Source organism: Pagrus major, chromosome 8, assembly GCF_040436345.1.
Source record: "Pagrus major chromosome 8, Pma_NU_1.0".
Classification (NCBI taxonomy): domain Eukaryota; kingdom Metazoa; phylum Chordata; class Actinopteri; order Spariformes; family Sparidae; genus Pagrus; species Pagrus major.
Genome location: NC_133222.1, coordinates 12093682 through 12115832, shown reverse-complemented (window position 1 = coordinate 12115832; position 22151 = coordinate 12093682). Strand labels below are relative to the sequence as shown.

The 22151-nt window shown below is 39.5% G+C and overlaps 1 protein-coding gene and 1 long non-coding RNA gene across 2 annotated transcripts; one reads left to right on the top strand and one right to left on the bottom strand.

Annotated features, from left to right (window-relative positions):
- Positions 1-824: 824 nt before the first annotated feature.
- iqch (IQ motif containing H) lies at positions 825-22047 on the bottom strand. Its single transcript, XM_073471943.1, has 21 exons — positions 21997-22047; positions 21258-21380; positions 21055-21152; positions 20834-20909; positions 20571-20690; positions 18509-18611; positions 18260-18340; positions 17701-17897; positions 17019-17558; positions 15354-15420; positions 14373-14456; positions 14095-14276; positions 12872-13144; positions 12601-12789; positions 8000-8120; positions 7494-7780; positions 3885-4043; positions 2457-2579; positions 1629-1690; positions 1049-1157; positions 825-908 (listed from the first exon to the last, which is right to left on the bottom strand). The coding sequence occupies exons 1-21, from the start codon at positions 22045-22047 to the stop codon at positions 825-827; spliced, it is 3129 nt and encodes a 1042-aa protein (XP_073328044.1).
- LOC141001024 (uncharacterized) lies at positions 14683-20904 on the top strand. Its single transcript, XR_012179576.1, has 3 exons — positions 14683-14770; positions 19114-19193; positions 20845-20904. It is a non-coding gene; the product is annotated as an uncharacterized lncRNA (long non-coding RNA).
- Positions 22048-22151: the final 104 nt, after the last annotated feature.

Here is a 22151-nt window from a genome sequence, read left to right as displayed (position 1 = left end):
TGCTACTATGCACACACAAATTTTCAGATTAACATATATACACTCTGTATTTAACATATACTCTGTATGTAGAGAAACTCTAGATCTCTAGATCATTTTGTAGTAACTCTGCAGCAAATTATGTGTTAATGCAAACATGTTTAAAATGAACAAATCTTAAAAATACAATACAATTGACGTCTTTACTGTTCTGCTTTAAGACCCTGGATCAAATAAACCACACAAACACTGCAATCTTGACGTTTGTGGTCTACTAGTCATATGTAAAGCATTGAATCAGAAAAAAAATTACAAATCACAATCAAGAATAATTATGAACAGCCAAAAACACTGACGAGTTAGCAACAAAATACTGTTTTTCTGAAAACATTATATTTTGTAATATACCCTATGATAATAGGGTGTGAAATAAATAATATCAACTTACATTAGGAGTCCGTTGACAGTCCATATACTCAGTATACTTCTCAAGATATTGTGGAGTTTATGTTACACTAGTAGTTTACTACAAGCAGAATTAATCTGCAGTTTCCAGCAAAAAATAAAACTGTGTTATAGTGAAGGCATGCATTATACTGAATGCCTTTAATAGCAGTCGTTTTCCAGTATTTGATTATATTAAAGCAGTTAAAACAGATCACCAATCATTTCTTATAAAGGTTCATGACACATTCTGAGCATGTTTTGCAGATTATTTGGCTCTCTATGTTTAATCAACAATGATACATCTCCAGGGTTCATGTGCTAATTTGACATCAGAGCTGTCAAAGACATGATAATTTAACTTGCCGTGAATAAGGCAAGTTTATCAGTGAAGCTGCTGTCTAAGCAGCAGGTCTATCCTCCACTGCTCTCATCTTGTTCTGAGCGATCATCTGCAGTACTTCCTCTACCTCCTTGATCAGCTCCTCCAAAGAACAAAAGATAAAAGAAGTGAAATTAAATTACTACTCATTCAGCAAAAGCATTCCACCTGACCAGGGCTTCATTGAATATACAGGTTTCTTTATATAGATGAGGAGAGATCGTTAAGTCATTATCATGGTACCTTAAAATTGGTTTCTCCTTGCATCTTAGGGGCTGAGACTTCCTGATGAATGACTGACAGATTCCGAGCAAAGGTCACTAGAGCTCCCTGGAGATCTTCGGAGACTGCTCTATTAACGACACCCCAAACAAACGGGTTTACTAATGTTCCCCATGTTGCCAGCTAAGAAACAATCACCTTGGTCATTTGATGGTGGCGGTTAAATGAAACTTTCAGCAGTCAACATCTTCAGTCTTTAGGGGGATGAGCACAGCTTGATTTAACTGTTACAGCACTGTGTAAGCTCTAGGATTTGAGTGATAAATATGTTAAATAACCCTCTGCTTAAGATTGTAACAACATTTATAAAGCCAGAGGTGGCATCTTAATCCTCTGAAAGAACTGACTTCATTCTCAGTCTGGAGAAGTCTTTTATCCTCCTAATCCTTTACTGTTTTCTCATGTGCTTTTCTATTTTAACACAAAGAGAGAAGTGAAGCAAACATAAATGTGCTCAATATTCTTTCTCCTGGCAATTAACGCTAAGTTTCATTAACTTACGCTGGGTGTATATGAATTTGACGTAACAAGAATCACTCACATCAATCCAATACTGCATCGCTCACTGCTGTCGTAAAGAGCAAAAACTGTGCCTTGCTTCCTCTGAAATGTAAAACATACAGTCAAAGGAAGAGCTCTATCATCACATAACGTAGATTACAACAGTACTCCACCTGCAACTCATGTACAATTAAAAAAACGCAATTGATGCAGCAGCACCAGAGATATCATCCTCTTTGTCAAAACATGGTGCCAACATTACCCACAATGCAATGGAACCGCTGACAGTTTGGTAGGAAATTCACGTGTGTTATGCTTCATTTTCAAATTTGTAGTTTTTAACCCCAACGGTTGCTGACTCAAATGACAGCAATCAAGGCAATTTATCAGACTTTTTGCCCTAGAAACAGGCTTTATGAAACTTTTCTCCCCATAGACATGTAAACAGACTTGAAAGACATGATGTGTAAAATTAGTGGCGTTCACCTTTAAATCAATCATATCTTAAAGGGGCACTCCACTACATTTACATGTAAGGATCCGTTTACTTGCCTGTGGCTCTGGAGGGAACTAAAGTTTGAGAAAACAATTGTTTGAAATGATTATCTCAGCTTGATGAGCTTGAGCTTGTTTATCAGGCAGAGAAGGCCTAATGAAAGATACTATTGCATGATGGGAATTGTAGGATCTAGTATTTTTGGAGCCTCACCCAAACTAGGTTGTAAACATCAAAATATCTCTGTTTCTGTTGCACCGATGACCATTAACATTTTTTTTATGCCTTTTCTCCAACTTTATAGAAAAGCTGCCAAAATGAACAAGATGAAAGTGAGTTATAAAGACAAACAAGTGACTTTTGAGATTTTACCTTCATGTTAAACCCTAAGCCATGAGCCTTGCACATCTTAAAGAACACATTATGGTATAACATGGAGAGATTAGAGTGAAACAAGCGGCTCCCAAGGACTGCATAGCGATTAACCACAGGAGGCTGTAAAAAAACAAAGAAAGCAAGAAGAAGAACGTGTATGATTGTTGGCATAAGTCTTTGTATTATTATAAAACAGGACAAAATCATTCTCTGCACTTTAACATTTGGAGCTAAGGCATGGTAGGTGGTGGTGTGTTTAGAACGAGTCGAGTAGAGATGGCTGAACCCCATACACATGTCCTTAGGGTCACTGTTGAGTTTGGGGAGTGTGTGTGATTAGTAAACATGATGAGTGTGGGGCACATGTGGTAAACTGTTGGGCCTTTCTTAATTAACTGCGGGGAGGAACAATTAATGTTTAGAAGACATGCCAAATACAAGACGAGCTTAATTGTACGACGCCAATCAAAGAAACTACAGTTTTGGGACTGAAAATGTTTGCATTCAATTTGAGACAAAAGCGCTACCAAATGCACAAAAGGACCACTCAGCGCATAATACACACAACCATAATAGAGGCGTTCTGAGCATGTGAGTGTCATAAGTAACACTAGAGAGGTTGATTACTTAAAAGTGGCAGGGCTCAAGAGGATAAAAATGCTCCTGGTTCTCAGGCGCCGTTGGGAGACAAAAAGAGGAGGCCTAAGCTCCTGTGAGCTCAGGAGATAGCCCATAACTCGCTTTGATGGCTGTGTGTTTGCAGTTGTCAAACACAGGACCCTCACAAAACAATAAAAGTGTCCAACCGGGATTTAATTGTGTTTGTAATATGCAGCCCCCTAATGATGGCCACTGCTAAAGCCATTAACCACTGCGGTGGCTCAACTGCTGCACTGAAGCGCCAGGCCACCAACTAAATGAATGTTTGATAAAATAATACAAGTCGCAGATTAACAAGCGTAAACTCAGGCATACTGCTAATAAAAGAACTCTATTGTTTAAGGCCTGGCACCAGGTTGATGAGGTGCTCAAGCATGCATACACATGCATAATGAAAATGGTATGAATTATTAATGTGTTGATTATTTAGGCTCATCTATCAAAATGATAATGAATTCAGCACCTAAACACCAATTGAGCTCAGTGCGTAATTACAGTATTTAGTTGTATTTAACAAAAATGAAGAGCAAAACATTGATGTATTTTTGTGATTACTGCAGTGGTGTAATAATACCCTCTAAAGTCTCAGCTTGCCTTGGAACTGGTGGTTCCTTTGTTGTTGAGGGAAATGATTAACAACATAATGTGGAGAGAAAAAAACAGTAAAGTATGTAACTTGAAAAATATTGCTTTATAAACTGACCTTCTCCTCAGGAAAATTTAGGATTGCCAAAACTGTTATTCTAAGCAAATATAAAAAGGTACCTTGGCTGCAATCTGGTGTTCACAGCATTTCTCTCTGACTGGCATTGGCACTTCTAAACAACCTGCGTGCCAATTCAGCGTTCCTCCAGTCATCATCAGAAGCATCTGGGTCATGGCCAGCTGGTCACTGTATGTGAGGTCCAGATCAATAGCCCACACCTGCAAACAAGACATGCATGAACTCTGTGTCAGAGCAGAGAAAAACACACACTATAAACTTTAAAAATTCCAATTTAATCACAAAAATGGAACATCAAAGTATTTCACCCAACAATCCTTATAAAGCGACGGGTCAGTACCTTTTAATCTTTACAATGTTATCCATGTTGAGAGGCAGGGGGAAAGGAAAAACACGGTTAATGGTGTGTGCTCGACAGATTGAGGTAATTCAGTTGTGGACTGACACGTGCACAAAGTAGATCCTTCCCTACGTGTTCGGAGTCAGTCTGCCCTGGGCTAGTTTGTTTGGCTCAGGTCTGATGAGAGGCTAAGTTCAGATATGTATGGTAAATGGCGTCATTATAAGTATATTAAGGGGTCAGGTATGGTCATAGCCTTCTGCTTAAACAGGGCTAATTTTCCCAATAATAACCTAATAGCTATGCCCTCTCTTCAAAAGTGGCAAATAAATCACCAGTGAAGGAGTTGTTAATAACTAAGTAGCAGTTGGCTGCCTCCTTTAGCTGTTCCTATTTGTCAAAGTAAACGCTCCTGCCAGTGAATGCAAATCGCTGCCTGTCTGAACCCCCGCAGTCTGAGTAACCTGAGCACTTTATCTCCACTAAAACACTTCTTGTAGGCTACATTTCATTTTTAATAAATTCAAATATATAGTGAAACAAAGGTCATAATCTCAGGCTGCAATAATTATCTTCACTATCAATTAATCTGACAATTACTTTCTCCATTATTACATTTTTTAATTAAATGTCCAAAAAAAAAAGAAGGTGAAAAAAATGTCGATCTCATTTTCAGAGGTGACGTCTTCAAATGTCTTATGTCCATCGAAGAAAATATTCAGTCTACAACTAAAGTGGCACTCAGTAGAGCACGTGCCTCCGCAAAGGCCCGACAGTCCCCTTTAATTCAATTAATCCTTATTCAATATCAAACAATAAAACATATTTTAATCTGAATTTACATCTGGATCCGCACCAAACTGAACTCTGATTTTTTTCATCAAGATCCGTGCATTACTCCCTGAAGGGTTAACAAAAAGGTTAATGGTGTCTATTCTAGGCCAGGACCAATCCTCCATCAGTTTCATAAAAATCCACTCGGTGGTTTTTGTGTAATTTTGCTGACAAACCAACCAAACAACAAATGAGCAAAACATAACCTCTTTTGCTGAAAAGACAAAGAAAATTGGCAAATCTTCACATGTCAGAAGCTGGACTAAGAGAAAGGTTTTGTTTTAAAAATTATCAAAACAATTAATGAATTATCAAAATTGTTGTAGATCTTTTTTTATCAAGTTTAAAATACAATATATGAATTTTAAAGGGGCTGTCATACAAAACTTCTCACCTCCTCCAATGAACTACTTGAAGAAATAACCCAAAATTTTCTTTAATAAAAAAAAGTATTAAAATGTTGTTTTGTGAATAATTTTAGCAAAAATGTGATCTGATATGTTAACCAGTATTTATATATTGAACTGCAGTGTTGTAGTTGTTAATCTAGAACTGAATAATTGGCCATGATTTGCATTTGCAGTACATTTTGTTATTTCAACACTTTGACTGAGCTTTAAGTGTTAGAATATTGTTACAGGTGAAAACAATCTAAACAGTTGCAACTTGTGTATGTTTGTGTTTAGCGACAGTTCAGTAATATGTCCTGCACTCAGCCACCTTTATTGCCAGTAGCTACCACTGGGTAGATGCTTGCCTCGTTGCATCAGGTTGGTACCTGGGACCGGGTGATGGACACACTCCACCGCGCCATTCACAGGACTCACTAAAAATCATACTCCAATGTCTCATTGTCGCTCTTAACAAAGCCGTGGGAAATGTAAGCCTGGATTGTACCTGTTTTCTATTGCCTTGCATTTTCATTAAAAACCCTGATGCTGCAGCTGGGGCCCCTCCGTTCCACAATGTGAGGAAAGACTGCAAGGGCAAACATATGTGACCCACTTCTTCCCATCAAATAAAGTAGGCAGCTTTTAGCAACAGGTTTGAATCTAAATTGATGTTTAAATCCAGACAGGTTTGCCCATGTGGCTCTGCTCTGTCTGAGCTCTGTGTGTGTGGGGAGATGGTTAAGAATCTGTCTTTAATGTTCCTGCTTCTATTCAAGCACATGCTGTTTAAAGTCTTTTCTTAATTATGCTGTCAGTGAATCCCATTCAATTTTGGGTCAACATTGAAAGTGAAAATTAATTCTAAGGCGGTCATTATATCACTCTAAACAGTTAAAGGGAAAGGGCTGCTCCCCATGATGAATTTGAGAAATAGCACATTCTCTGATTTGAGTGTCATTAAATTACAATTTAGTTTGACTAAATGAAACAATGAAATGTAAGAATTTAATGAAATGAATGTAGTGTTTTTACATTAAAATGAATACAATGTGCTAAAATTCACAGTCTGCTGACAAAAAATATTAGTGTATTTTAAGGAGCCGAGAATACTCATGCACTAAATTCAAATTCATCCTTAAACATAGAAAAACATATCTAAAATATTATATTTAAAGTTTGGAGACACAAGCAGCATTGTCTAAAGAGTGCTTTGCTCACACTGTGGTAACATCTAATCCATAACATACTACCCTCTAGTGGCAGCCATGCCCTGAGCTCATGTCTACTCTAAGAACCCATTGTGAATGCAAGGATAAATACAGCTTCATCTATTGCAGTTTGATGGATTTTTACTGAAAAGAAGAAAAAAAACCCATCTAAACCCATTCTGTGTCCTTTTGTAAAACTGTAAACTAGCTCTTGTGCTTTTTCCACCGTTTTGCTGGTTTGGTATTTTATAGACCATATTATAAACAGAGCATTTCGTTTTACAGCACTGGATCAATAACCAGTCAATGTAGCCACATGTTAGGAGCAGAGGTTAAACCATCATAAACCAGTCCATTTCCAATATCATAAATCAAGAAGGTTTCAACAAAACTTAATCCTGACAAATGAGATGAGGCTTCGATGACTCCTCACTTTAATAGCATGAGAAATTTCAGCAGACCAGTGCAGGTAACCGTCTTGGGGTTAAACACTGACAGGGTATCCCTGTGAAGCTGCCAAATCACTTTAGAATGACCTATTGTCTGAAAGATAGGAGCCTCTGAATTTCTCGGCAGTGTAAGGTTAAAGGGCAAGGCTTAAATGGTGGAATCAGTGTATCGACACAATAAGACCTGACAGTTTATTAGATGGCCTTGTGACACATTTGGTCCCTGTGCCCACTGTTTGCCTTGCCTGTTTCCCTAATCCCAGGGGAGCAGTAAGGGAGTCACCTATCTGCTCATATGGATCCCTGACCTAAAAATTGATCTCTTTCACCAATATGGTGAAATAGAAAGCTTTGACACCATGTGCTGCAACAGCTCTGACCATAATTATCATGGTCACATGAGCTTCTCTTGCCCTGCATGTCTCACCTTCTGCTCCATGGTGTTGTGGTCCAGAAAGGTAGCCAGGTCCACGGAGACATAACCTACGATAAGGCGCTGTAGACAGGCCTGTCCCACACGCATGCAGATGGAGCGCAAGGTCTCTGGGTTTACGGAGGTCTGAGGAACAGTGGAGCCTATAGTTTCCAGATGACAGGAGCCGTGAAGCCGGTCTCCACAGGACAACATGGTCACCTCACCCCCGGGCTCCAGCAGCAGATCTACTGTCAGACAGGTGACACTGTCTGAAGGCGGGTAGGCTTCCACCACACCACCTGGACACACAGAAAGAGCAGAGGAAGGACTACAGTGCAGACAACCAAAATGTACCACTGACACATCATCTGAAACTGTCCTTGCAGCTGTTTAAGAGTAACATAAAAAATATTTAATTTGTCACTTCACATAGGCAACATCTGAGAGCTAGGACAGACATAGAAAATGGCTGTATTTGCAGGTGAATAGCATTCAGCACTTGACAAAAGGAATCTGACCTTGCCTGAGGAAGGTCTTCAGGAAGCAGGCCCAGTTGGGATAGCAGGAGGGTTTAGCAGGCTGGGCGTAACGGGTGAGCCACTCGGGAATCTCATCTAAATATCTGAGCAGTACAGACTCCTGCAGACAGAAAGTCAAGGTGCATACAATAGGGATCTGAGGACATTATGTATGTTTGTTAATTCAAACACGAGTCAATAACAAGTCCTGGCTACTTTATTTTGTCCCATTATCAAAGCCTTCTAGGTGTCGACTACATTATTGGAAATGCCCTTGTGTTACCCGGATGACTCCAGTGACTGCTTGTTATCCTTGAGACCTTTGGTGGCTGCTTCAATTTCTGTGCGAGTGTCTGATGGGTACTGCAGGAGGGTCTGTCTGTGAGTGACAGCCTATTATCAGAAGGCCTCAGGAGTCTAATGGCCTTAACTCACAGCCACAGAGACAGCACCTGCCCTCAATAACAACTCTCTCCGCTGGGCAGCTGATGAATGCCTAAGCTGCCCCCATCTATCTGGGGATCAATCAGGGCTTGACTAGGATCGATATCACTCTTGTTTCTGTAACTAGGAAACGCCATAATGGTTTCACCACTTAATTATGCTGTTAATTTCTAACTTTTGTTTTAGGTGTCTTGTAAACAGTTTGGCAACTCATGTACACTGTGTCCTCTGCTGTGATATAGTTAAAGTAACAACAATGACACATTTTATACCATATAAATTATGTTATAAAACCACGACTGAATGCTTATGTTGACTACATGAAGAGTCCAAGTGCTTCTTTTAAATACAGGGTTCTGTGTGTGATAATGTCTATGACCATTAGACAGGGATTTAAATTGGTCATACACAATAAAAAATGAGAAACCTGTCTGAAAGATGTGTAAATTCTGAATGGGAATAATGTCTTTGTTCTCTCATCGTTCTATCCAGAGCGTTACTTTGTTGTGAGTGTATGCTGTCTGGCTTCACTGGAGACAGGACTGGAGATTATGCTGTTGATATTCCAGTCATGTAACAGCCATCATCATATTCAAGTACTGTAAGAGGCGAGGTCAAATGCTACACAGTGATTCCCCCTATACAAACCATAAAGCACACAATGGTGCGGCAAAAAGTGTAAAGGAACGGTTGTCATTTTCAACGGAAGAGCAAGCTCACCCCAGGACTTTGCCTATGCAGTTCACAGAAACAGCAGGACAGCGAGGAAAGAAAGAGAGGTATTTTGCAATAAATTATTTGGACTTAAACTGCGTACAGTACCCTGTGATAGGATTCGAGCTTTGCTTGGTGTCCACATAAAGCCAAGCAATCTGGTCATAAATAAAATAGATGTGGCCCTGCCTCTTTGATTGCCATTTCATCTCTCCATTACATAGTGAAACGACTGAGAAGCTACAGTACGTCTGGGGAATAGGAGGGTGTAATCGGACTAGTCACAGATTTTGTATGAATGTTCATTTTCTGTCCCACTAAAGCTTCAACCTCAATCTACTGCAGCCCATGACTAATTTCTTGTGTAATATCAAATTAAACATCGCTACTTCTCACATTACGTTATTTTCATCCCTGGTTGAATTTAATATTAATACACTGACAGCAACATTTCCTTAAAGCTTGCACAGAAAAGCACTCATGACCTTCAGTGAAGCTAAAGAAAACACAAAACAAACTCTAATCAAATGTGAACCACAGAAAACCTTTAAATGTCCTGTTATACTAATGAAGGTTAATTATTGTATATTTAAACCCCCTAATGCAACCACAGACTGCACAATATTTAGACAGAAAACATCTGTATAAAATGTCCCTGTACCTCTTCAGTGGTGGTGATTATCAAATGACCCATTTCGTTGACAAACTTAACCTAAATAAGGTGTTGCTCAAGATCTGTTTGTACACAGCGTGACGAAAAGAAATACTCCATCTGTTGACGCTATTAGGTGTAATTTTTACCCTCTTGTGCCTAATGATCCATATGCAAGCTGTGTGAGCGCTTAAGTGTGTGTGTGGCCCCCTTCAGGCATTGCATGGGTGCAGATCTACATGTCTTTAACCTCTCTCTGTGTAAATGCTAAAATATGCCTGGGGGGCTTTTCTGAAGGCTGAAACATTGTGCCGGAGGCTGTGGGCCTCACAATATTCAGAGAAACACACTATCTCCTACGCCTCTGTGGAAGCTCCTCTAGTGCTGACTTGATCCCTCCTCCTTCATTTTGTACCCTTTCCTTTGCATAGCCAGAAGGGATCTGATTGTTGGTATTATTCTGAAAGACCACATGGCATTCTTGTGAGTCAGGCTTCTTCACGCTGAGCCCCTTAGAACAAGCAATAATTAAAAAAATATGCACACAGTCTGTGTAAACTAAGGCCAAGTATACTATCTAACCCCCTCTCTACTTTTACGGTGATTATAAAGAGACATTCCGCTGATTTTTAAAACACATTTGTATAATATACACTTCAATCATCACTTATTTTCAATTTTTTGGTAAACAACACTGTATGGATATTAATATTTAAAATGCTTCATTTGATAATTTGTGCTTCATAAATAATTAACTAAGTTGCGACTATTTTCATAAACAAAGCTTTAAACATCTATTGCTTAAATGCTTGCAAATATCCAGCAATGTGAGTATATATCCTATTCACCAGCTGTCATTGCAGTTGCAATTAGATCTACTTCTTCTCAGCAAAGTGCTACGTTAATGAGTGTTATATCTCAAAATATACTGCCATGTTTGAACATCCATCTACAGTTTCTGCTGTGAGGAGAGGAAAAGGCGAGGAGATGTGCTAATATAAAATATTCATATGTTTCTATCTAATCAACAACCTTGTTCTGTAATCTTTCAGCATGTAGAGCCAAATTGCTATCTTCAATATAAACAACTACAACAGCATAAGGACGATGTAATACATTCAGGGGGCAAATACATTTTAGGGGGAAACAATGTCATAACAAAAAAAAACATGCAATGAGGAGCGCAGGATGTGGGCTTTGCTTTGATTAAAAGAGCAAGGTGTAGAATAAAGGCCAGTTAAAGTGTTGTGTCCATATGGCCCAGAAGCCCCGAGGCTGTCGGCCTACACTGGGGGCCTCGGCACTCTTCCCTCTCCATGGGACCCCAGCTGGTGAAACAAACCCCATTTACTTTCCTGCGCTGCCTCAGCCACCATAATGGACCTTGGCTGTGGCTCAGCCATTCTCTGCCATAATTAACAGCACCAATGCCACAACAATTACAGCCCCGCACTGCACATACACTATGAATCAAAGAACGAGCTAATAGGAACAAAACAGAGTGAGCCGTAAGAAGCTTGAGATGACTGCTGTTCTTTCGAATGGAATAAAAAGTAAAATCGTTGTGCTCCAAGCCCACAATCATTAGCCAGTAATTAGTTTACACAAAGCTCCCAGTTAAATGGCAAAATACGGTAATTAACACATGACAGAAAATCAAAGGCTACTTTGTAAGCATATGAGAAATAAGAGCCAGGGGCTCAGAAGCTGTGTACAGATTGCATCTGCACTAAATGAATGGTTTGCCAATGATTAAGTACACTATGTTTGTCTTAAATAGGTCTGAGACAAAATCTGAATTTATTTGAGGATAAATGTTTATATACAAAATAATAACAATGTCACACTTTTAACCCTACACAAGGCTATTTGCACTAAAATGTTCTCTTTACAAATGGCTCAGACCGAATACAATGAGTGACATTGACAGAAACAGACAGAAAACTCAATGTTGTAATGCTTGAGCAGCGGATCCGAGAATCAACATCAGCTGCAATTAGAGATTAGAGAAGTGTTTAGTGTCATTTGTAGTTGTATTTACTTTCAAAACATTTGTGATACAAACTGAATACCAGAATACTGTCTGTATCACGATTTAACTGTCACTGTCAGGTGAGTTAGGACATTACGACCATTAGACACACCGGCACTAGTTGATGTGTGTGCCTCAGAGAATAGGTAATGGCTGTGTGTATAAACAGATCTCTTATATATTGATTCAATGTTCTGTGGCTCTGGGGACGATGCTCAAAATACTGTACTACTGGGACAAGCACTGTGACTGTAATGTTAAGACACTCTTCTCTAGGCTAAATGATGGCATGCCTCTGACCCCACTGTGACCTCAGCTTTTGTTCCATCAGTGACAGAAGTGAATCTAACCCTTTTTGTAGCTGTCTCATCTCAACAAGGAGCCCAATCTCCGTTCTAATATCTAGCTGTTACTGTAATGTTATCTGTTAAGTATCTAGTTGTTACCATGTTAACTTTAAATGGCCGATTCCTCATTGGTATGAGTGTAATAATAATAGCAATAAACTTCATTTGCATCGCACTTTTCTAAAACCAGTGCTTTGCAGGGAGCCATAAAGACAAGACATAATAGTAAAAAACATCAATTTAGGGAGAAGTAATAAGGGAAAGAAATAAAAAAATAAAAGTACAAACCTAAAATTCGAGCAAATTCAATAAAACATTGCATTAAAGTAAGTGTAGGAAAAGTGCTTTAAGAAGTGGTCCTATAGTTTATGACAAGGAGGGAATGACGTAACCCTCTAAGTCACATCTTTACCTGAATCCATTTGGTTTTCCATAGCTCAGGACCATAACGATGGTACTCCTGCAGGGCCCAGTTATAGCAGCTAAGATGGCATAAATCACAGTATGCTGTACCACGGTCACCGTGATCGGAGTCCATCTTGAAGAGCCAGCGCTGCACATCCATGTTTTGAGTCATGAGCTCAGCGAGTGCTTCATGAAGCTGAACCAAGAGTGAGACATGCGACTTACAAGCTGAACATTAAAATACATTGCAAGTTGAAGTTGTGTTTTTGATCTCTGACCTGGTTCAGAGAATAGATGTCTCCTTGACCAGGAGATACATCAACCTCTGCCCCCACGAAGATCCTCCTCCCTCCAGACTTGCTGCTGTAGAACTGTGCAACCGCCGGTTCTGGACCCAGGATTGGCACTCCGAGCTCATCAGCCACTGCCAGGTCATCAACATGGGCCACTCCACCTACAATATAGGCCCGCTTCCCCTGGATCAGGTGCCTGATGCGCTTCAGGGTGCGTGGACTGTACTTCAGCAGCGTGGACAGGCACATGTTGTGGGTCTGGAAGACAAGAGGGGATAAAGATTATTGCTGGAGCTTGGAGTTCTAAGTGTGTCTTCCAAGGGTTGCTCCTTGACCCGATTTATCACTGTGTACACACAACAGATCTATTATTGTAATAGCCAGCAGGGTTTTGACCTCTTCTGTATTCCAGCAGGTTGAATTGATAAAAGCTGCCTGTGGGAGGCCTCCCCTATCCTTCACATCTTTAATGTGTGCTAGCAATGAGCTCCTTGGGAATATAACTAATTACTTCACATCTGTATTTATTTGATCCACATGGAATTATCCCTTCTGTCACTGGCAGAATGCGCTGCCAGCCACGGGTAGCAGTGATTCATCTCAGCAACACGTCTGGCACAGTTTAACAACAAAACAGCAGGAAAATCAATAGAAAGAAATGAAGAAGGCCATGTCATGTTACACATTCAATCTAGTGCAAAAGGATGTAAAAAGATGGATAGAATGGCGGGATGTAAAAAGACAATATAAAAACACCTTTACTTTATTGTATTGAGGTAATCAAAACAATTCAGAATTACTGAAAGTGCTGCAGTTAGACAGAATGAACAGATAATTAAAGCAACTAATATGGAATTGAATTATTCACTGAACACCAGCTAGAGACCAGCTATTTTAATTAAGTATAACTTGCTGTAGCTTTAGTGTGTTTACTTCGGAATAACACAGATGTTTAATTTCAAAAGTAGTAAAAGGGAATGAAAAATAATATAACAAACAGAGATTAGCTCTCACAAGGCATTGTAACAATCTCCTCTAGCACCCTCTAGAGGAGATTACATAAACTACAGATGCTTGGAGCAACTCTACAGAACAATACAATCAATTTCTCAACAGTAAATTCTAAGATTCTGCAGAAAAAAAAAACATGCACTGTCAAGTTTAAAGCAATTAAAGTAAATGTATTAAATACATTTGATTGACCTTACCGGGAAATAGTCTACAGCCTCGGGTGTGAGGATGACAAAGCGTCTAATGCAGGATGAGGCCTGAGTTGTTCTGGTATCAGCCCCGTCTGTGGCTCCATCACACTTCAGGAGGTTGGTGTAATAGTGCAAGATGTCGTCCCCCAGATGCCGCGGACACACATAGATCACTTCCACATTATGATCTAAAAATATACAAAGCAGACTTCACAAATTACTTGTTGACAATAAAGCATACAGAGAAAGTTAATATGTGTGTGTATATATATATGGTGATATACCTCTTATATCACATAGTCTGCTTATTTGGGTGTTCTGTAGAATGTCAAATCCCCTCAAGCTCAGTCGCTGGCTCTGAGAGTATCCTGTCAAAACAAGGTCACAAATATTGAAGAGATTCACATCTTCTCTAATTGGCTTCATTCAAAATCTGTAGCTTTGTTCAACTTCCATCAGCCATACTAGACCTGGGGGTGGGGTCGTTGAGTCTAATCACACAGTAGTGCATTCTGATGATTAATTTAGCTTAATAATTAGCAGGTGCAGTGTCTGTCGTGTGCTGGGAGCCCTGTTGCCACCATGTCCAGCCACCACTGAGCTACATCCAGTGGTACCTCCAGGATTTTACTCAATGTCTGTCTGGATTTCTGCCTGAGAGAGAATCCTCAACTGAATCAAGGTAATTAAATGATTGGATTCATGCTAATTAACAACAATGGGGTTCAACTTTCTAATTATCCTTGCTCACACAGCACTCTCTGTAGCCACCCCAAGTGCAAATAAAGCATTCCATCTGCTAGTAATTAGGCTTAATAATTTTAGACAATCGCTCAATGATTTACAATGCACATGCCTGATTACAGTCTAAATGTGAGTGCCACGGTGAAATTAGAACAAGAACGGATCATAGCTTGCTCTCTGTGTCGAGTGCAAAAACACAGCAGCTTCTTTCTCTTTTGAGTGTTTTTTTTTTTTTGCACAGCAATAAAATAAGACCTTTGTGCCTCTTGCAAATATTCAACATAATGGCTTTTCATTTGCTTAATCTGCAAATTAAATGGCGATTGAGACTAAATTGTTCAGTTCCCTGGCATGGGGACTGTCATCATCCTGTGAGTGCTTTCCTGCAGAGAGTCATTTGAACGAGACAGAGTGCCTCCACCAGGGCCTCAGACTGGGGCAGCAGAGTGGTGAGACAGGGGATGACTGCTGCTAGATCAGATGTGTGTGTGTGTGTGTGTGCAGCAGGCAGAGAAAGCTACCTAATGAAGGGATGTGGATAATGGTCCTCTTGGAGGACTGGATGTGTTTCCAGTTGGCTGCCAGATGCTGGGGATGGAGAAAAGGGAGTGATCAGAGAGGGGACCGCTTGAGCGTGTACACACACACACACACACACACACACACAAATCATCACATCAGTGCATAGCTAAAACACATCAAGGCAATATCTCTCTGGGCTAACAGAAGCAAACCAAGCATAAAATACCACCTTAATTAAATTAAGCGTTTACTTTAGAAACATCTTCTCACAATTAATTCAATCAGCAAGGTACATGATGCTACTGCCAGGGGAAGATTAGCAGGCTTAATTAACAGGGTATGAATGTTTAAAGAGTGAGAACATACATTTTGTGCATGTATACACACACAGCGCTGTTAAAACTAAATGAACTTGTAGCCACTAATTAATATTGTGTCAGCGCTTCTAAAGATGTTCAGCCCAGATGACAGCACAGACATGACATCTACGCTGAATGGGGAAAAAAAGGAACAGAACTCTAGGCATCAAGGAAAATTGTGCTGTCACAAGAGCTAAATAGAAGCACATTTTCATTTTTTTTTTTTTATTAAACTTAAGATTGTAAGGGGCCTGCTATGGCAAAAAGAAAATATTTGCAGGTATCGAGCACAAAAACTGTGACACCCAAGGAAACCAGTAATACAGAAAATTGGTCTTCGCAACCTCACAAAGTATAAACCCACAGGAAATCTAGAAGTGATTTATCCAGACAATTTTAACTGCACCAAATTAAATTAGTTTTGGCACGTTTATATTTTGTTAATTCCCCACTCAAACCAATAGACCCAAAACCAATATAGCTAAAATCACCAGAGCACATTTTCATATTTAAATATTTATCAATCTATAATATTTATAGCATGTCATTATATTTTTAGCTTCTGTTACATGTACTGTAATTGAGCATCAGACTGGATGCGGTACCTTCTTAATCTCTCTTTCTCCCTTCATCATCTTCTGCTATCAGTGTGGCTGCAGTTTTATTTTGTTCATCCGTCTCACTCTGACTCTTTCTTTCTGCTGCTCCCCTCTGTTCATCTAATTCTTCTGACGTTTTATGTGTTTCTTGCCTCTTTCTGCTGTTCTACTATGTCTCACTGCTCCCCTCTGCTGTTCTGTTAATCTCAAACTAGAAATACTAAAGCAGCACTATTTGGGTAAAGTTGCGTGAAATTATTGATGACCCCATGTTATTATTGGCATGGCAGTGCCCCATTTCTGCCCTTGGTTTTACAATCATTTGCTCTTGGCACCTGTGAAAGGATCTCGCTTGAGCACAGATTTGACTGGCCCTCCGTAAAACACTGAAGTTATTAATTTGGAAATAGAACCTTTATAGTAGAGTCTTTATGGCTTTATTTAAATTTTAAAACATACAAGCAGAAAGTAACATTTAAAGATTAAGCAGATAATTTAATTTTGATAATAAAAAACATAGATTGAACCATCCAAATCTTGGATTTGTTTTAATTAATTTAATTTAATAAATAACTAGAACTCTAATTTTGAGAAATTTGGGAAAAAATTGAAACAAAAGCAATCTTTGAGAAGGTGACAGAGCAATATCAAGTAAGAGAGGGGGAGAAAGAGAGAGAAAGCACATGGTGGATATAAGTCACATCACCTGGGCCCTGCTGCGGTAATTCTCCAGTTGTCTGAAACGCCGTGCCTGCAGGGCCTTCCTGACACAAAGCATCTGAGCGTGCATCAACCATGAGATGGCGATGGTCCCTGCCGCCCACTTGCGCCGACAATGGCGCAGGTAGGCTGTCCGGGCTAAGTAGCGTCTCCAGCAGGACTGGATGCAGATGGCAGCCACATTGATGCCTCCCTCTCCCTTGTAGCGCTGACCTGGGCGTAAGACCAGACTCAGTACCTCCTCCCAGTTTTCAAGCACTGAGAGGAGGCTGATCCCTGGAGCAGCCTTTTTCCAACCATTATCCCAAACATGTCCAAACTCCACTAGCCGTTCCCCACTCACTTTGGCTAGCGGCACAGCATAGTCCCTGAGCAGCTTTTCCAGAGCCTCCAGAGTATTGACCACACTGCTCCAGCACAAGATGAAGCTCTGCTTGAAATGACAGAAATCTGTCGCCATTGGGTTGATCCGTCCCTTTGTGATGGTAAAGGGATATCTGCTGATGTTTTCAGGAACAGGTAGATTCTACAGAACAAATGGAAACAAGTGAGAGGCACCCAACCAAGACTTTAACAATGCACTTCAAGGAATTGAAATATTGTTTTCGATGACCTTATCTGTCTTGATTTAATTCAACGTGTATTTAACACTATCACAATCATCTTACCTGAGGGCTTTTAGGGATAAGACTGTTGGTGCTTTGCATCACACTCCTGTCGTCCATGTTCTTAGAGGTTGTAGAGGGAGGAGGTGTGTGGGTGGTCCAGCAGGGTGAGCATTCTCTGCTTGTTCTTTCACAGGTGGATCTCGGTTCTGTTTCCCATTTTAGCTGCTTTTGATTCCTGGATTTCGAGCCTAACTGACCTAAAGACCACAAACAGACAGACTCAACTATACTCTTTCAGTTATTCACACAGTTATTAACAGTTACTCAGGGGTTTAAACCAAAAGACAATTTAAAAAATGGCAGAGAAATGGCAAGAGAGATTTCCAGAACTTTTCTTCATGCATATGGACCAGTCATCTATATCATCATAATTTTTCCATTTGAGACACATTAAAATATTTATATTAATACTTTGTCTAGTGAAATCAAAACACATAATGTGGTCATCTGTTTTAGGTTTATTGTCAGTTTTTGTTTTGCTCTTTGAAGGGCTGTCACGATATACCAATACTGATGATAGTCAGTAATAATAAATCTTCTCCAGTAAATCTTCACTGACCTATCTTAGAAGAATCCTCTCTCAGGTGAAGACAAGCAACCTTGTGCTGGATCGACACATGAAGCAAACTTTTATCTGGCACTGACGAACAAAAAAAACAACAATAATAGGGAAAAAATGGAAAGTTAATATAAAGAATCTGCATAACTTAATGTAGCAATGCATATTACAGTTAGTAGTTGACAGAAGAATCACTGGAGTATAACAACAGCGAGGTGTTGGTGAAGAGGTGGTGAACTGTCTGTTTACCTGTCCCCATTTCTTCTTCAGGCACTGCCAGACTATGACGGCCCTTTGGTTCAATGGCCTGAAGACTCACCACAGGGCCAACGATCTTTCTGGGATGTTTTGCCTGAACAGAACATGTTTATAAGATCAGAGGTTGAACATCCAATATAAATAAAGTCAAAGCAACGTTTCTGGATCCTGGTCAGACCATAGTAAAACAAGCCGGCCCGAGCTCCATCAAACAAAATGCAACAAATACAGTTTGAGTGCCTGAGCATTTTTTCTAGAGAGAGAGAGAAAGTAAAAGTAAGTATAAGGGGTTACCAACCATCAGTAAAACTCTTGGTCTCACTTGATGATGACAAACAATACGTGTTCTGTATTCATTAAGAATTCAGGAGAGCCACAATCATCTGTCACCTGCAGCAATTTAATACTACAAGAGCAACTGTGTTCTGCTAAACTTTTTGAATATGCACAACTGAATTGCAATACAATTAAAAGTAGATTTAATGGCCTAGTTTAATATAAACATATTCAAACGTCTCATTACTCAGAAAACATAAAGTTTGTGCTGCTGATCCTCCAGACTTGTCACCTGATGTCCTCTCCTTCGTTCTCCTCAGACCACTGAGCTCTCTGACAGACCACAGGTAGCAGCCAGGTGCTGGGAGATTCTCCCCTCAAAGGCACACATCTGTTTCAGGTGAGGTTGGGGAAAAGGTGGCACCTTTTTGTAAAATTGCTAAAATGCAAAAGCTCATTGCCTGGCATGGGTACGGAGTGGAGAAGAGCTGGCCTGAGTTTCAGGAGGAGGCAGCAGGCAGAGAGCCAGTGGTTAGCAGTTGGGGAAGCTACGGCTGTCTTATTGGCATGCTGGACCAGGTACCCACTTCTGTCCTGAGACAGCTGTAAACCAGTAGCCCATAGCACAGCAATCAGGCGCCTGTTTCTTTAGAAGAATGCTGATGTGCTGCAATCTGCTGCTTTCCGCTTTCTGCAGCCAGCACTTCCATCTCTCCTATATCAGAGTGACAGTCTTGGCCGCTATTTCTCATGTCAGGTATTCCCAAAAACATATTGAAAATGAAAGTGAGTAAAATATATCTAAAACTAATACCGACCTTTGCGAAGATTAATTTGTTTTGCTGTGATAAGTGCTGGCTGTCAACACTAAGCCAAGTGACCTTTATGTCACTGTCTCTCTGAGCATGAGACTTGAAGTTTCTATTAATGCAGGCCTGAACCATCACTCTTCACTCCAGCATAAAGTGTCTATTCTGGGGATTAAGGGAGTAAGCATCAGGGAAAGAAACAATGATATCCAATTCATCTTAGTTGTAGCAGAAACTCTTGCAATGCTTCCTGATCAAATCTTTCCCCGGGCATGTGCTGTATGTTACAATTATTATCAACAAAGACTCAAGACATGGGAATCAATTTCTCACTGCATGAAGCAAACAACTGGAAGACATGACATTATTCTGATTATAGTTTATTATTATAGTTGATTATAGTCTTTTCCAGCAGTAAGAATAAAGTGTGGTGAGAAAATCTGCTACATAACTAAGAAAGCCAAAATACCAGATGCAGCCTGAATTTCTGCAAGATCTCCTGGGTGTTCAGTTTTACAAAGCCACAACTAAATTAACTGTCATCCTCTCCATGACTGTAGACTTCTCAATCTGACAACAAATTGCAGTATGTAATTATGTTAGAAAAATCAACAATCATCTCAATTCCATAAAGAGCCTGAGAGGCTCCAGGGCTGACCTGAGTCAAGTAGCATTTTTGAGTTCATAGTGTTTACTTAGTCCCACCTGGAGTACACAGTACATCACAATGAGGTACTGTGTTTGTCACAGATTTGTGATATAAATAAGAATATACTTTTATCATTGTTTCCAACATTAATAAATGTTACAATACTTATCATGATTCTGATGGACTAAAAACCAAACTGTATTTTTAACATACTTAACCAAACCTCTCTGTAAAGTGCAATTTTTTATTTAAAAAATGCATGATATAAAAATGTAATACCACAGTCAAATTAATTTATATTTGTAGCCAGATTACTTACTGCATTTATGCTCCTTTTGTGGACATCGGGGAGTGATATCCCAAATTTCTCGTGCATAATGGCTCTGTTGTTTGGGTGCGTGGGATTACACAGCAAACGCATGGTTAACACTGACTTGTGCTGAATGAGACACAGAAGAAAAGTTTTAAGTATTTATTTTCAAAACTAATACAATAGTAGTAGTAGAATTGATTTTGTAGCTTGCACCCTACAATACTATTACTCAATAAAAAATGTGTATCTGTCTCTGAATAATAATCTACCTTTTCCCCAGGTGACGCCCCTAGAAGGTCTCCTCTTTGTGGACGCACATCTGGGATACTCTCCAGAGCAGGTTTCCTGTATAATGTGTCACTTTTGTTCTCACAATACCATAATCAGAATTTGTGTAATTTTCAAACATATTTATTATTACAGTAAGATAACAAAGTGTACTTACTCTCGACAGTTTTCTAGTAACAACACATGTGACCAGCTTACTTACCATTTGGGAATCTGCATTTTCTTTTTTTGGAAGTCTTCAATGATTGGAAGAACCAGAAGCTGCTTATTCACTGTCTTATGATAATCCTCTGCATGTTTCTATTTTCAATTAGAGAACATAGAAGCTGTCTGTTTGTTATTCAGCCACATTTGTCTGATTTATATTTAATATTTTTGTTAATAATCTGCATGAGGCATCCTCACCCTGATGCTACTCTCCGTCGTACGAATGGCATTGTCCAAGGCTTGAACATCCAGTGTTGCTCCTCTCTCATTGATGGTGATTTTCTCAAGGCTACACCTGAGTTGTCTCAGATCATCTTGAACCTGTAATATACAGTTCTGTGATGAATATAGCCTACTATAATTGGCCTAAATACAAAAGTTATTTTTTAGCCTGTTATCAGTCTGCGGTTTGCATCTTTTAATCAATACAGCCTACTCAATTTTCTGTTTCAACCATTACTCTTAAAGGCATAACCTTTTAACAAACACACTTTTTGGGAGGAAAAAATGTTTCAATGTACAGTATGTTGCACAAGCTGCAGTTATCAGTTAAAGGGTAACTCCACCAATTTTTTTTTTTTTTTTTTAAAAAGTGTGTTTACAGTTCTCGGGGAGTACTACTGCAAATGTGGAAAAAAGTTGTATAAAGCCTTTTGTGGCTGTAGTTGAAAGCTGCAAGTACAGTAATCTGACAAATTTCCTCCAGTGATGTCATTCAGCAGCTACGTTGCATTGTGGATAATGTAGGATAATAATAATGCAATCCTAAAACACTATTGGACAGCGATCACAAATCTCAAAAACTAGTTTGCTCTTTTGCTAAAACCAGATAGATAAACTAACTAGGTTAACTAGTTGGCTTAAGCTTTTATCATTCTCTAGCAAAGCGAGTAATCAGTTTTAACTTTGCGAAGCTAAGGTAGCCAGACAGCATTACCTGAATTAAGACTTCTCCCAATTTATCTTCATTTTTGAGCGTGTCAGACATTTTTCTGAGTATCAGTATAATAATATAAGTCGAAAATATGACAGGTCATAATACCAGACCCATTAGCTTGCTAGCTAGCTAACTAGTTATCGATGAAAATTCTT

Coding starts and splice junctions, on each gene's coding strand:
- iqch (XM_073471943.1), bottom strand. CDS start 22,047: ATGTCTGACACGCTCAAAAATGAAGATAAATTGGGAGAAGTCTTAATT. Junction 14,277..14,372: donor CAGACTATGTGATATAAGAG/GTATATCACCAT, acceptor GTATATTTTTAG/ATCATAATGTGGAAGTGATC. Junction 1,158..1,628: donor CGATGCAGTATTGGATTGAT/GTGAGTGATTCT, acceptor TGTCGTTAATAG/AGCAGTCTCCGAAGATCTCC.